At 41.2% G+C, this 16318-nt stretch overlaps 1 protein-coding gene across 1 annotated transcript in view; it reads right to left on the bottom strand.

Moving 5' to 3' along the window:
• Positions 1-395: 395 nt before the first annotated feature.
• LOC121577089 (5'-nucleotidase domain-containing protein 3) overlaps positions 396-16318 on the bottom strand; it is a 29719-nt gene continuing 13796 nt past the window's right edge. The window contains exons 7-14 of the mRNA XM_041890860.2: positions 9034-9094; positions 6914-7016; positions 6327-6428; positions 6013-6094; positions 5832-5918; positions 5547-5687; positions 4529-4593; positions 396-2370 (exon numbers count right to left, since the gene is read on the bottom strand). Coding sequence (XP_041746794.1) covers positions 2106-2370; positions 4529-4593; positions 5547-5687; positions 5832-5918; positions 6013-6094; positions 6327-6428; positions 6914-7016; positions 9034-9094 — 906 coding nt within the window. The 3' untranslated portion in view covers positions 396-2105. The remainder of the gene's footprint in view (positions 2371-4528; positions 4594-5546; positions 5688-5831; positions 5919-6012; positions 6095-6326; positions 6429-6913; positions 7017-9033; positions 9095-16318) is intronic.

Consider the following 16318-nt stretch of genomic DNA (forward strand, 5'->3'; position numbering starts at 1 on the left):
CAACGTGTATGACAGCGTGTTCCATTTCCTAACAATATCCACAAACTCCGCACAGGAGTGGAAGAGGAGTGGGACAACATTCCACAGGCCACAATCAACAGCCTGATCAACCCAATGCAAAGGAGATGTGTTGCGCTGCATGAGGCAAATGGTGGTCACTCCAGATACTGACTGGTTTTCTGATCCAAGCCCCTACCTTGTTTTTAAGGTATCTGTGACCAACAGATGCATATTTGTATTCCCAGTCATGTGAAATCCATAGATTAGGGCCTAATGAATTTATTTCAATTGACTGATATCCTTATATGTACTGTAACTCAGTAAAATCTTTGAAATTGTTGCATGTTGCGTTGATATTTTTGTTCAGTATAGCTCAGTATTTGAATTTAATAATGTATTTTATGAAGTGATTTTTGCTCATCTTTATCAAGGATGTCAATAATTTCAGACCCCACTGTATATCTCAAACAATAGATTTCTAAAACATTCGGGCCGTATCAATGATCATAAACAATATAGTTTTCTTGTTAGTTTCCCCCAAATACGAATAAAACTAATTTCTGAACATTTCAATGCAAAGTAAATTATTTCAATAACATTTTATATTTAGATTAAAGAGTTAGAGTTTTTAAAGCACAATGTTTATGAAAACGAACAAAAAAGATAGCCAAGCAACTCAAATACAGCATAGAAAACACTGGACGATGATAAATACATTTGTCCATGAAATACAGCAGATTACCTTTTTCTATAAAAAATTAAACTGACAGTTATGTCTGTTGTGTCTGAGTGCTATTAATGTGGTTAGTACCTGAACTAGTAAGGACTACTAATAACGATAAAGCCTTCGTGAAAAATATGATTTTAGGGTAGGCCTGTCTCCCTTATTACAGGGAATAATATATTCTAAACTAAAGCATCACGAATATATGCTCTACAGTGCAGTTCTACTGACAGACGCGTAAGGCATGTCTTTGAAAATGTCAAGTCATATTTTCAAGCAATTAAACTCCACACCAAAACTCCTGTGCTAGTTTATACCAGGAGTCTGTGTGTTTCTGTGCTTACAGGTTCAGAGACCACCTGCTTTAGGTGGTCATCCCTTATAACCAACTTTCCCTTATTTACAGATACTGTATATAGTTAAAAAGGCCAAGACCATCTTAATACTAAGGTTAGCAAGATGAGTTGAGCTACTCACACTCACAGGTAACTATACAAGTGCATATCAAACATTTACATAAATACATGATTCACATGAATGTTACAGATAATGAACATGCACATATCAAGTCTTGGCCCGACACCTTTCAAGTCTATTGCTATAAAATAAAAGCTATTCACTCTGTACGTACAATCATACTCTCTTGCTCTCTCTCACACTCACATATACTTACTAAGAAATTAGAGATCACAATAACAGATTTTGACCTTGTTTGGATGAAAGTGAAAGTTTGTGGATCTTAGTAAATCTCTATTTGGTTACATACTGTATGTGTGTCAAGAACATTCAGGAAAACTTCATGCTTTGTGTTTTGTATATTAAGCAACTCTACTGTTAGTGGTCCTCTTAATGATAACAGAATAGCATAGAAACATCGCAGAACTATTTAAGAGGGTATATACTTACTGTATATTATCTAACGTCCTAAATCGTTATAGATAGATGAAAGCTATACGTGTAATAGTGAGATGTCATGACAAGATTTTAAAAAGAGGAGCATCAGTATTCAAGTTATTGAGAAAAAGCCAGCATATGAGATGGAGCAGTGTAGATGCAGCATGTACAGTATCTAGTGAATGGCCTTTATGTTACAGTCCACATGCCCTAAATATGTAAGGAAGGGTTGAAATCCAAGTCAGCCATGTCCAGGACCCATCTCAGGATGGTATTCTGACTTGAAAGCAATGCATGTCTCCAATTTACATGAATTAATGATCTGCACAAAACTTTGAGTTGCGCACACTTATCTCAACTCCGAATACGGCCCACAGAAAGCTCTTTGTCCAGACCAGGTCCGGACGGAGTGTGTCGCAATGAAACCCGTCCCCCTCTCTACTTTGAGCAGGTCCGGATGGGGTGTCACACTGTAACCCTCCCCTCTCTACTCTTCAGTCGTGGTCCTGTGGGATATGAAGGGCATCTTCAGGGCTCCGGCGCTGGTCTGCTCGGGCCAGAAGGGTGACTCGTGCTGCAGGGGGGTCCGGCGAGGGAAGAAGGTGTGTTGGAAGTCATAGTTCAGCAGACAGCTGAGGGAGGCCATGTAGATGTCAGCGAAACGAGACAAGCGGCGGGAGAAGTAGGTGGGGTTGTGGTACGTCCGGAAGAGACTCCCAAACTGGCTGTTGAAGATGTCCTTAGTCTGCGATCTATTGTATCATTAAATACATAAGATATTGTTATCAAGTGACGGTGCTCATTTGCATTGCATGTCAAGGGAAATATCGGTAAGACTTTATTTATTTTTTATTTATTTATTTTTAGTCATTTAGCAGACGCTCTTATCCAGAGCGACTTACAGGAGCAATTAGGGTTAAGTGCCTTGCTCAAGATCACAACGACAGATTTTTCGCCTAGTCGGCTCGGGGATTAGAACCAGCGACCTTTCGGTTACTGGCACAACGCTCTTACCCACTAAGCTACCTGGACCTCAGAACACATTCATTACCCATACATAAAACATTCACATGGAATTCTTATGTAGATTATGAATGTGTTATGAAGTTATGAAGTAGAGTGAGGGAAAAAAGTATTTGATCCCCTGCTGATTTTGTACGTTTGCCCACTGACAAAGAAATGATCAGTCTATAATTTTAATGGTAGGTTTATTTGAACAGTGAGAGACAGAATAACAACAAAAAAATCCAGAAAAACACATGTCAAAAATGTTATAAATTGATTTGCATTTTAATGAGGGAAATAAGTATTTGACCCCCTCTCAATCAGAAAGAGTTCTGGCTCCCAGGTGTCTTTTATACAGGTAACGAGCTGAGATTAGGAGCACACTCTTAAAGGGAGTGCTCCTAATCTCAGTTTATTACCTGTATAAAAGACACCTGTCCACAGAAGCAATCAATCAATCAGATTCCAAACTCTCCACCATATCCAAGACCAAAGAGCTCTCCAAGGATGTCAGGGACAAGATTGTAGACCTACACAAGGCTGGAATGGGCTACAAGACCATCGCCAAGCAGCTTGGTGAGAAGGTGACAACAGTTGGTGCGATTATTCGCAAATGGAAGAAACAAAATAACTGTCAATCTCCCTCGGCCTGGGGCTCCATGCAAGATCTCACCTCGTGGAGTTGCAATGATCATGAGAACGGTGAGGAATCAGCCCAGAAATACACGGGAGGATCTTGTCAATGATCTCAAGGCAGCTGGGACCATAGTCACCAAGAAAACAATTGGTAACACACTACGCCGTGAAGGACTGAAATCCTGCAGCGCCGGCAAGGTCCCCCTGCTCAAGAAAGCACATATACATGCCCGTCTGAAGTTTGCCAATGAACATCTGAATGATTCAGAGAACTGGGTGAAAGTGTTGTGGTCAGAAGAGACCAAAATCAAGCTCTTTGGCATCAACTCAACTCGCCGTGTTTGGAGGAGGAGGAATGCTGCCTATGACCCCAAGAACACCATCCCCACCGTCAAACATGGAGGTGGAAACATTATGCTTTAGGGGTGTTTTTCTGCTAAGGGGACAGGACAACTTCACCACATCAAAGGGACAATGGACAGGGCGATGTACCGTCAAATCTTGGGTGAGAACCTCCTTCCCTCAGCCAGGGCATTGAACATTGGTCGTGGATGGGTATTCCAGCATGACAATGACCCAAAACACACGGCCAAGGCAACAAAGGAGTGGCTCAAGAAGAAGCACATTAAGGTCCTGGAGTGGCCTAGCCAGTCTGGACCTTAATCCCATAGAAAATCTGTGGAGGGAGCTGAAGGTTCGAGTTGCCAAACGTCTGCCTCGAAACCTTAATGACTTGGAGAAGATCTGCAAAGAGGAGTGGGACAAAATCCCTTCTGAGATGTGTGCAAACCTGGTGGCCAACTACAAGAAACGTCTGACCTCTGAGATTGCCAACAAGGGTTTTGCCACCAAGTACTAAGTCATGTTTTGTAGAGGGGTCAAATACTTATTTCACTCATTAAAATGCAAATCAATTTATAAAATTTTTGACATACGTTTTTCTGGATTTTGTTGTTGTTATTCTGTCTTTCACTGTTCAAATAAACCTACCATTAAAATTATAGACTGATCATTTCTTTGTCACTGGGCAAACGTACAAAATCAACAGGGGATCAAATACTTTTTTCCCTCACTGTACTTAAGTACTGTAGGTGCCCTTCAAAGAAAGTGTTATCAAAATATCTGTAGCATAACAACTTCCAAGACTTTGAGCAAATAAGAGGACTCGTCATTAATTACATAATGCTTCTCTTGAGATTCTTTCAAAGGCTCTTCCCCAATCCCCTCTCTTTGCACATTCAAAGTAATTCCTGTAATTCCCCATGGTACCTCATGGCTTCTCTCTCTTTGATCCACTCCTGGACAACAGCTTGGGACGCTGGGTCTCTGTGGACCTGGAAGGGAGGAGCAGAGGAGACATAATGTGTAACTGTGTACATACATACTGTGGAGCTGGGAAGTAGGGACAGGGTTGGGCAGTAACTGATTACATGTAATCCGATTACAAAATAACTCACTGTAATCAGTTACGTTACCAGCAAAAATATTGTAATCAGATTACAGATACTTTTGAAAAACTAGATGATTACTTAATGGATTACTTTTGAATTCAGAAAGGATGTTTGTGAAAAAATACAAAAAGTCAAAGATAGGGAAAACTTCGCCAGAGATGGCCTAAATCAATGCTTATGACAAATTCAGCTCCAGGACCAGCCATAGAGCCAGCTGGCTAATCTTTTGAATATGGTGTAGTTAAAAAAACCACAGATAATATTAGCTAGCTAGATAAGGTTAGCATGCTAGCTAGCTACACTGACACCTGTCAGTGCCCTATTTGTTGATGTTTATCAACTCCACGTGGAAGTTCCCACGCCCAATTCGTGAATATGTATAAGTAGCCTTCGTCATTCTTCGCAGGTGGAACCTAAATGTGCATTTCATCTATAGGACAGGAAATTATGTCGAAATAGTGGCCCCAACTTCCTCTAAGGGGGGGGGGGTCCTTTAAGGGGAAAGTAATCCAAAAGTAACTGAAAACAATTAGATTACCTTACTGAGTTTGGGTAATCCAAAAATTAATATTACTGATTCAAATGTTGGACAGGTAACTAGTAACAGTAAAGGATTACATTTAGAAAGTAACCTACCCAACCCTGAGGAGGGAGCATAGCTGTAGGCATAGAGCTATCACACATACACGAACACACACACACACCACATACTTGCATGTGTTCTATGAGCCCCATCAGGCCCTGTAGCCAGGTCATTAGGTGGACGTACTGCTCAGTATTCAACACACACACATACACACGCACACACACACACACCTCTCCCCACCCCCGCCTACCTGCATGTGCTCTATGAGTCCAGTCAGGCCCTGTAGCCAGGTCATAAGATGGACATATTGCTCAGTGTTCATGATCTTGATCTCCTTCCTTAGCTCTGGGATGATGGCTCCTGTCCTCCAGCCGTGCTTCAGAGTCAGGTCCTACAGGGAGACACATAACAACTCAAATACCCAGTTAATTTTTATGATGTACATTGTATTTGTACTCTATTTATGTCTAAATGTTGTCCATTTGATTTACTGCTTGTTGTAGCTAAAGCATTTGCAAATTGTTGTTGCACTTACAGCCAGGTCACTGTAAATGTGATCTCCAAAGTACAGCACCTTGGACCCCCTCCAACCAGTGAGTCTCAGGAACTCATAGAGGTTTCCCTGAAACAAACACAGATACCTGTATTAAAGAAAGATTAAATAATTCCAAAGGAGTTTAACTCACGTTCAATAGCTCAATTGAATTGTCCAGTACCTGTTTGTAGATCTTCCCCTTCTCCAGCTTGTGAATCCTGTCCCAATGCAGCACCCCTTTATCTGTTACTCGTCTGAAGGGCCTAGGACGGACAGAGGAAGAAAAACGCTAACACTTCATTTGAAGAGTACTTACTTTCATGAGGACTTCAACTTGCGGTTGTTGACATAAGCATTTATTGAACGCTTATGCACTGCTTATTAATGTGCCATGTATGGTTTATGAATGTGTTATGAAGTCTTTATGTAGGTACCCTGTGGAGACCAAAGGGACATGACGGAAGTTCTAGGTCTTTATGTAGTTCCAACACTTACTTCCTCCTGTCGTTGAAGAAGCCTGGTTTGTCGGCCTGCACAATGACAATATCAAACAAATCTCTCCAGTCCTTCCCCACAATGTAGTTCATTCCCCGGTCCCTGGGAATTCACAGATTCGATTTAGATTCGATTTTAGATTAGTGTTCACACAGCACAGAACAGAATATAGCACACACAGCACACTCTGCCAGTATCAACCATATCTGCACACTCATGTGGGTACTTCATCAACCGTTTGTTCCATTTTAAAATCAGTCATGTTTCAGGCCACTGCATTTCATCACAGTGAGGCCTGAATGTAGCTAACATTCCTGTAACCATGACATGAGTAGGTGATGTAAGCTCTTTGATTTAGACCAGTGGCTTTGGGTCAAGCCTCCATTTGAATCTAACAAATGTTGTGGTTGTAAAGCCTAGCTCAGTACTGACGGAAATCTCAGAGTGACTTACAGTACAGTGATAAAACATTTTTGTATGGTATGTGATATCTTCAGAACTTGAACCCACGACATTGCCAAGGTCTTACCAACTGAGCCACACAGGACCACAGGACGCCTGAACACAGGTTGACAGTTGACACTTACACAAAGTCAAAGGGGCTGTTGGTGATGAGGAACATCTTCTTGCCATCCTCATAGAGCTTCTTCAACACAGCGTGAGTCTGTTCCCCATAGGAAATATAGTTCTCTACAGACGGACAGAGAGACAGAGAGAGAAATGAAAGGGAGAGAAAGATACAGGGGAGTAGTGAAAATACAGTGCTAACTGAGCTACACTGTCAGTGCAAACTGACCTACACTGAATAACATACAGCTGGCGGGTTATACACTGTATCAGCAGGATAGAACAGCAGCCTCTGGTACGACAAGGGGTGGCGGTCTACGTATATTTGTAAACAACAGCTGGTGCATGATATCTAAGGAAGTCTCGAGGTTTTGCTCGCCTGAGGTAGAGTATCTCATGATAAGCTGTAGACCACACTATCTACCAAGAGAGTTTTTATCTATATTCTTCGTAGCTGTCACTAAGACCGCACTCAATGAACTGTATACGGCCATAAGCAAACAGGAAAACGCTCATCCAGAGGCGGCGCTCCTAGTGGCTGGGGACTTTAATGCAGGGAAACTTAAATCTGTTTTACCTAACTTCTACCAGCATGTTAAATGTGCAACCAGAGGGAAAAAAAACTCTAGACCACCTTTACTCCACACAGAGAGACACGTACAAAGCTCTCCCTCGCCCTCAATTGGCAAATCTGACCTTAATTATATCCTCCTGATTCCTGCTTACAAGTGAAAACTCGGTCAATAAAAAAGTGGTCAGATGAAGCAGATGCTAAGCTACAGGACTGTTTTGCTAGCACAGACTGGAATATGTTCCGGGATTCTTCCGATGGCATTGAGGAGTACACCGCATCAGTCACTGGCTTCATCAATAAGTGCATCGATGACATCGTCCCCACAGTGACTGTACGTACATACCCCAACCAGAAGCCATGGATTACAGGCAACATCCGCACTGAGCTAAAGGGTTGCCGCTTTCAAGGAGCGGGACTCTAACCCGGAAGCTTATAAGAAATCCCGCTATGCCCTCCGACGAACCATCAAACAGGCAAAGCGTCAATACAGGACTAAGATTGAATCGTACTACACTGGCTCCGACGCTTGTCGGATGTGGCAGGGCTTGCAAACTATTACAGACTACAAAGGGAAGCACAGCTACGAGCTGCCCAGTGACACAAGCCTACCAGACGAGCTAAATTACTTCTATGCTCGCTTCGAGGCAGACGGATTACCAGGACGTGTACATGCGCTGACCAACTGGCAAGTGTCTTCACTGATATATTCAACCTCTCCCTGTCTGAGCCTGTAATATGAAAAAAGCGTCCGCTAAATGACTAAAATGTAAATGTAATACCAACATGAAGGCCCTAAGAATTGTCAAAGACTCCAGCTACCCTAGTCATAGACTGTTCAAGCGCCAAGTCTAGGTCCAAGAGGCTTCTAAAACAGCTTCTACCCCCAAGCCATAAGACTCCTGAACATCAAATGGTTACCCAGACTATTTGCATTGCCCCCCCGCTGCTGCTGCTACTCTCTGTTTATTATCTATGCATAGTCACTTTAATATCTTTACCTACATGTACATATTACCTCAATTACCTCGACTAACCGGTGCCCCCGCACATTGACTCGGTACCGGTACCCCCTGTATATAGCCTCGCTATTGTTCTTTTTACTGCTGCTCTTTAATTATTTGTTACTTTTATTTCGTATTATTTTATATTGTATTTTTTTGTGATTTTGGGGGGGTATTCTTTCTTAAAACTGCATTGTTGGTTAAGGGCTTGTAAGTAAGCATTTCACTGTAAGGTCTACACCTGTTGTATTCAGCGCATGTGACAAATAAAATTTGATTTGACAATTGCAATTGTCTACAGAAAATACATTATTTCTAGGAACTACAATAATAATATTTCATAGTAATCTCTTTGAAGATACGAGCAATGACCTTGATGTAGAACTCTCCTCACCATTCTCACAGACATTCATGCACAGTAGCACAAACACCTGAGATAATTTGTAAAGATACTACATATAACATTAGCGACTGGGTTGCCCAAATCAGAGCATACACTCCCCTCACTCCCATGATCATACAGTAAGTATTTTAGAGAACAACGAGAGATCATTGTTATCCTTACCCATGTCTGCCTCCACAGCTCGATACATAATACCCTTCACATGGACATCTCCTATAGCTGCCTGTCAACACAGAGAGAGGATGAGATGTTACAATGGTCTTTAATTATTTGCTATTTTCATTTTTTACTTAACACTTTATTTTTCTTAAAACTGCATTGTTGGTTAAGGGCTTGTACGTAAGCATTTCACTGTAAGGTCTACACCTGTTGTATTCGGCGCATGTGGCAAATAACATTTGAATTGATTTGGTTGTATTTTGTGGCAGTAGGAATCTTTTTCACAAAATATAGCACTTCACAAACTGTGAGAGGGACTCACAGACACAATGTAAAGGAGACAGAAAGATTAATACAATTCATACTACTCCTTATCAATAGTACCGACCTGGAAAACGTTATGAACGTAGCAAATAAATTGTACCAACAGCCTCTGGGTTTGAATTGCGTCTTATTTTTTCTTTATCTTTAAAACAGGCAATTCCATGGTAAAAGAATGACGCTGAGACTCCCAATTTTCCACAAAACTATGCCAAATAAAAACCATTGATTGCAAAGTTAAACAAACCATACAACTCTATGCACATTGTTAGTTTTTTCGTGGTATCCAACTGGTAGTTACAGTCTTGTCCCATCTCTGCAACTCCCGTAGGGATACAGGAGAGGCGAAGGTCCTCCGAAACACACTGCTTCTTGACACAAAGCCTGCTTAACCCGGAAGCCAGCCGCACCAATGTGTCGGAGGAAACAACGTACAACTGGGACCGTGTAGCATGCCCTGTGCCTGACCCGCCATAGGAGTCGCTAGTGCGCGATGGGACAAGAACATCCCTGCCGGCCAAACCCTCCCCTAACCTGGACGACGCTGGGCCAATTGTGCGCCGCCCCATGGGTCTCCGGCTGCGAAAGAGCCTGGACTCGAACCAGGATCTCTAGTGTCACAGCTAGACCTACGATGCCTTAGACCACTGCGCCACTTGGGAGGTCCCTCACAAGGACTACTTTTAACAATTTCCACAGAATATTTTACAAAAACAAATTTACTCGAACAACAGTGCAGATGTAAAGTTTGGTAACAGAATGACAGTAAAATCTCCATACGTTTTTTATGTGACCATATTTTTCAAAAAACCCTTAAACATCTACTCCGAATTAAGATTCAAAGATGTCTGCAGAAAGAATAGGGTGTCATCTATGATACGACACCTTGAGTTTGAAAAAAATATATTTTGGTTATTGAGCTACAGTAAGAGAAGTGGATTAACATCCGGTAACAGAATGATGGTAACAGAATGACATCATTGGTCCCTGATCTGTACTATACAGAAATGCATAATTATGAATATCATTCTCCTCATGGTGATGTATCCTGAATAGGTACACAAAAGGTAGAAAAAATGTAATATCCTATTTTGCATGTTTGGGTATTATTCTACACACTGGCTATTATTCTAATGAGCTCCGCAACCAAACAAGACCAAATTTGGTTGGTCCGGACTGGATCAAATCTGTACCAATCATAGACATCACAGTACCGCACAGTAGAGTTCAGTACAGTATAGTTCAGTACAGTAGAGTTCAGTACAGTAAATTATACTGTACTCTAGTGTGCTCTACTGTACTAAACTCTACTCTACTTTTCTTTACTGTGGTGTCCAAACTTGTGAAACAGACGTTGATTGGTTCAGATCAACTACTTTTCAATGTCCATGGACGTCCGGTGTCGGTTGGTGCTCAGTGGGAGAGAGGGCTGGTTACAGTAAATGGTAAGAGAGGGGGCTCATGGGTAGGTGTCAGTAAGAGAAATGACATTAACTGGAGAGAGGGTGGAGAGAGAGAGGGAGGGGTTTTCCAGACTGTTTTCACACTCTTGCTTTGCCCACCATGCGACAGAAAGAGAAAGAAAACATTGAGCTGAACATCACAGTATGCCAGAGGAAGGGAGGACCGTAGCAGGTGACCAAACTGTGGTTTGTGCCTACTATGAATTCCCATTGTAACAAGTTCAGTTGCAGTCTTTCTGTTACAGATTTTTTGGTAATTCTGTTACCAATGACACAATTTTGGGGGGACACTTTTATTTTGTTTTTGAGACAATAGACATAGACAAAAGAAATTAGACACCTTAACATTTCACAGATATGGATCCACTAAACTAGACATGACGTTGGCTGGGACTTAATGCCCAACCTTCAACATAAAGAAAAAAGACAAATAAAGACAAAACATCAACTCAGACATACATTTCAAAAAACATTAATGACATCATAGTTGCTCAAACCTACCTGTTCTCACAGTATCCATACCCATCTTGTTTTCTCTCATAATAAAACAACATCTTCTGGATGTTTCTAGGATTTGTAATACTTTATTCCATATGGCTTCAAATTGTTGTATTTTAATTCTATCTGTAGCAAAAAAAAAATCTATATTTAAATAATGTATTTTATTATTCCACTGTCTTAACGATGGAGGATGGAAACTTGGTCCAACCCTGGATAATATGTGTGAAATTGTCACGCCCTGACTCAGGGGACTCGAATATGTTGAGTCAGGGTGTGTATATTCTTTGTTGTGTTTATTCTATGTTGTCGATCTAGCATGTGTGGATCTATGTTGGCCGGTGTGGTTCCCAATCAGAGGCAGCTGTCGCTCGTTGTCTCTGATTGGGGACCATACTTAGGCAGCCTATTGGCACTGTCTAGTTGTGGGATCTTGTTCCGTGTAAGGTATGTTGTGTGTGCTACCTTGGACTTCACGTTTCGTTTCTTGTTTTTTCGTGTGTTTATCAGTTCAATAAACATGTACGCATATCACGCTGCGCCTTGGTCTGCCCCGTCATTGAACGAACGTGACAGAAATATTTGATAATATATCTGATATCAACAGAGAGGTATATTTTCTGGGTGATTTCAATATTGACTGGCTTTCATCAAGCTGCCCATTCAAGAAAAAGCTTCAAACTGTAACCAGTGCCTGCAACCTGGTTCAGGTTATCTGTCAACCTACCAGGGTATATACAAACAGCACAGGAATGAAATCATCAACATGTATTGATCACATCTTTACTAATGCTGCGGAAATTTGCTTTAAAGCAGTATCCAAATCCATCCGATGTAGTGATCACAATATAGTAGCCATATCCATATTAAAACCAAAGTTCCAAAGGCTGGGCCTAATATAGTGTATAAGAGGTCATACAATAAGTTTTGTAGTGATTCTTATGTGATTCTTATGTTGATGATGTAAAGAACATTTGCTGGTGTGTGGTGTGTAATGAGGAGCAACCAGATGCTGCACTTGACACATGAAATTGCTTATTCCAGTTACTAATAAGCATGCACCCATTAAGAAAATGACTGTAAAAACGGTTAAATCCCATTGGATTGATGAGGAATTAAAAAATGTTAATGGTTGAGAGCATCCTGACTGGTTGCATCACTGCCTGGTTGACAACTGCTCGGCCTCCGACCGCAAGACACTACAGAGGGAAGTGTGTACAGCCCAGTACATCACTGGGGCCAAGCTTCTTGCCATCCAGGACCTCTATACCAGGCGGTGTCAGAGGAAGGCCCTCAAAACTCTACCCACATGTACATATTACCTCAATTACCTCGACTAACCTGTACCCCCGCACATTGACTCTGTACCGGTACCCCTTGTATATAGCCTCCCTACTGTTATTTTATTTTACTGCTGCTCTTGAATTATTTGTTATATTTTACTTATCTATTTTTTACTTAACACTTATTTTTCTTAAAACTGCATTGTTGGTTAAGGGCTTACAAGTAACCATTTCACTGTAAGGTTTACACCTGTTGTATTCAGCACATGTAGCAAATACAATTTGATTTGAGAGGGATGAGGCAAAAGGTATGGCAAATAAGTCTGGTAGCACACCCAATTGGCAAACGTACTATAAATAGAGAAATCATGTGACTAAACTGAATAAAAAGTAGTAACTATACTATGAAACAAAGATAAAAGATATAAAGAATTATAGTAAAAAGCTACGGAGCACCTTAAATGACATTTTGGGCAAAAAGGCAAACTCAGCTCCATCATTCATTGAATCAGATGGCTCATTCATCACAAAGCCCACTGATATTGCTAACTACTTTAATGACTTTTTCATTGGTAAGATGAGCAAACTTAGGCGTGACATGCCAGCAACAAACGCCGACACTACACATCCAATCATAACTAACCAAATTATGAAAGACAAGCATTGTAATTTTGAATTCTGTAAGGTGAGTGTGGAAGAGGTGAAAAAGTTATTATTCTCTAACAACAATGATAAGCCCCTGGGGTCTGACAACTTGGATGGAAAATGACTGAGGATAATAGCGGACAATATTGCCACTCCTATTTGCCATATCTTCAATCTAAGCCTACGAGAATAGCAAAGCCCCCTTTACTGGCTCAAATAGCCAACCAATCAGCCTGTTACCAACCCTACGTACACTTTTGGAAAAAATTGTGTTTGACCAGATACAGCGCTATTTTAAAGTAAACAAATTGACAACAGACTTTCAGCACGCTTATAGGGAAGGACATTCAACAAGCATAGCACTTACACAAATGACTGGCAGAGACAAATTGATGATAAAAAGATTGTGGTGGCTGTTTTGTTAGACTTAAGTGCGGTTTTGACATTTTCGATCATAGTCTGCTGCTGGAAAAACTTGTGTTATGGCTTTACACCTCCTGCTATATTGTGGATAAAGAGTTACCTGTCTAACAGAACACAGAGGGTGTTCTTTAATGGAAGCCTCTCTAACATAATCCAGGTAGAATCAGGAATTCCTGTCTAGGCCCCTTACTTTTTCAATCTTTACTAACGATATGCCACTGGCTTTGAGTAAAGCCAGTGTGTCTATGTATGCGGATGACTCAGCACTATACACGTCAGCTACTACAGCAACTGAAATGACTGCAACACTTAACAAAGAGCTGCAGTTAGTATCAGAATGGGTGGCAAGGAATAAGTTGTATTTGGGACAAATCATTCACTAAACCGCAACTAAATCTTGTAGTGAATGATGTGGAAATTGAGCAAGTTGACGTGGCTAAACTGCTTGGAGTAACCCTGGATTGTAAACTGTCATGGTCAAAACATGTTGATACAACAGTAGCTAAGATGAGAAGCAGTCTGTTCATAATAAAGTGCTACTCTGCCTTCTTAACAACATTATCAACAAGGCAGGTCCTACAGGCCCTAGTTTTGTCGCACCTGGACTACTGTTCAGTTGTGTGGGGGGACTTAGGAAAATTACAATTGGCTCAGAACAGGGCAGCACGGCTGGACCTCAAATGTACATGGAGAGCTAACATTAATAATATGCATGTTAGTCTCGCATGGCTCAAAGTGGAGGAGAGATTGACTTCATCACTACTTGTTTTTGTAAGAAGTGTTGACAAGCTGAATGCTCCGAGCTGTTTTTTTAAACTACTAGCACACAGCTCGGACACCCATGCATACCCCACAAGACATGCCACCAGAGGTCTCTTCACAATCCCAAAGTCCAGAACAGACTATGGGAGGTGCACAGCACTACATAGAGCGATGACTACATGAGACCCTATTTCACATCAGGTAACTGATGCAAGCAGTAGAATCAGATTTTTTTTTAAACAGATAAAAATAAACCTTATGGAACACCGGGTACTGTGAAGAGACACACACACACACAAGTACAGATACACGCCTACGCACACAACCGCTAGCACACGCACCCCACACAAACACGTACATTGTAATATTGTTGTATGGTGGTATTATACAGTTTGTTTGTAGATACAGTTGAAGTCGGAAGTTTACATACACTTAGGTTGGAGTCATTAAAACTCGTTTTTCAAACACTCCACAAATTTCTTGTTAACAAACCGCATGCAAGCCGAAGAACACCATCCCAACCGTGAAGCACGTGGGTGGCAGCATCATGCTGTGGGGGTGCTTTGCTGCAGGAGGGACTGGTGCACTTCACAAAATAGATGGCATCATGAGGAAGGAAAATTATGTGGATATATTGAAGCAACATCTCAAGACATCAGTCAGGAAGTTAAAGCTTGGTCGCAAATGGGTCTTCCAAATGGACAATGACCCTAAGCATACTTCCAAAGTTGTGGCAAAATGGCTTACGGACAACAAAGTCACGGTATTGGAGTGGCCATCACAAAGCCATGACCTCAATCCTATAGAAAATGTGTGGGCAGAACTGAAAAAGCGTGTGCGAGCAAGGAGGCCTACAAACCTGACTCAGTTACACCAGCTCTGTCAGGAGGAATGGGCCAAAATTCACCCAACCTATTGTGGGAAGCTTGTGGAAGGCTACCCGAAACGTTTGACCCAAGTTAAACTATTTAAAGGCAACGCTACCAAATACTAATTGAGTGTATGAAAACTTCTGACCCACTGGGAATGTGATGAAAGAAATAAAAGCTGAAATAAATAATTCTCTCTACTATTATTATGATGTTTCACATTCTTAAAATAAAGTGGTGATCCTAACTGACCTAAGACAGGGAATTTTTACTAGGATTAAATGTCAGGAATTGTGAAAAACTGAGTTTAAATGTATTTGGCTAAGGTGTATGTAAACTTCCGACTTCAACTGTATGTAGTGGTGTAATAATGTTATATGATGTACTGTTTTATATTTTATTTTATGTGTGATGTAAGTGCCTAAATGTGTTTGGATCTCTAATAAATACAAATACACCTGACTCTGTACTTCAGGCCGCTGCTACAAATCAAGCAGTACCAGCACATCAGGTGAATATCATTTCCATTGCATTGTATGGTCTTATCTAAACTTGGAAGGTGAATTGATGTTATGCAAGGTTGAAATGTCTTGTCTATTTTTTTGACTATTTTCCTGTTTTCCAGCTTCGATGCTCTGGAGCCTGGTGTTGTTGCGTTCTTCCTCCCAGAGATGGTCTGCATATACAAGCACCACCTGGACTGGACACAACTAGACAAACTCATCTTTTTGAGAAGATCAGGGAGTTTTGCGACGAAGAGGCCATGGACATCACATGCCCTGCACCAATGTCAAGGGCAGGTCAGAAACAGGCACTCTGAATATAGATTCCCTATCTGCACTGCCTCTATGCACATTCACATGACTCTCTCCTCACACACACGTTTCTGCTCCGATTGATGTTTTTATCCTTCTGCTCAGTCAGTTTACCCCTGATGGTATGCATGTAACTACTTCATCTATCACCAGTATCTTTCTCTACTTTCTCTAATTATTTTTACCATTTCACTGTACCGTTTACACCT

This window comes from Coregonus clupeaformis, chromosome 2 (genome assembly GCF_020615455.1).
Source record: "Coregonus clupeaformis isolate EN_2021a chromosome 2, ASM2061545v1, whole genome shotgun sequence".
NCBI classification, from domain to species: Eukaryota; Metazoa; Chordata; class Actinopteri; order Salmoniformes; family Salmonidae; genus Coregonus; species Coregonus clupeaformis.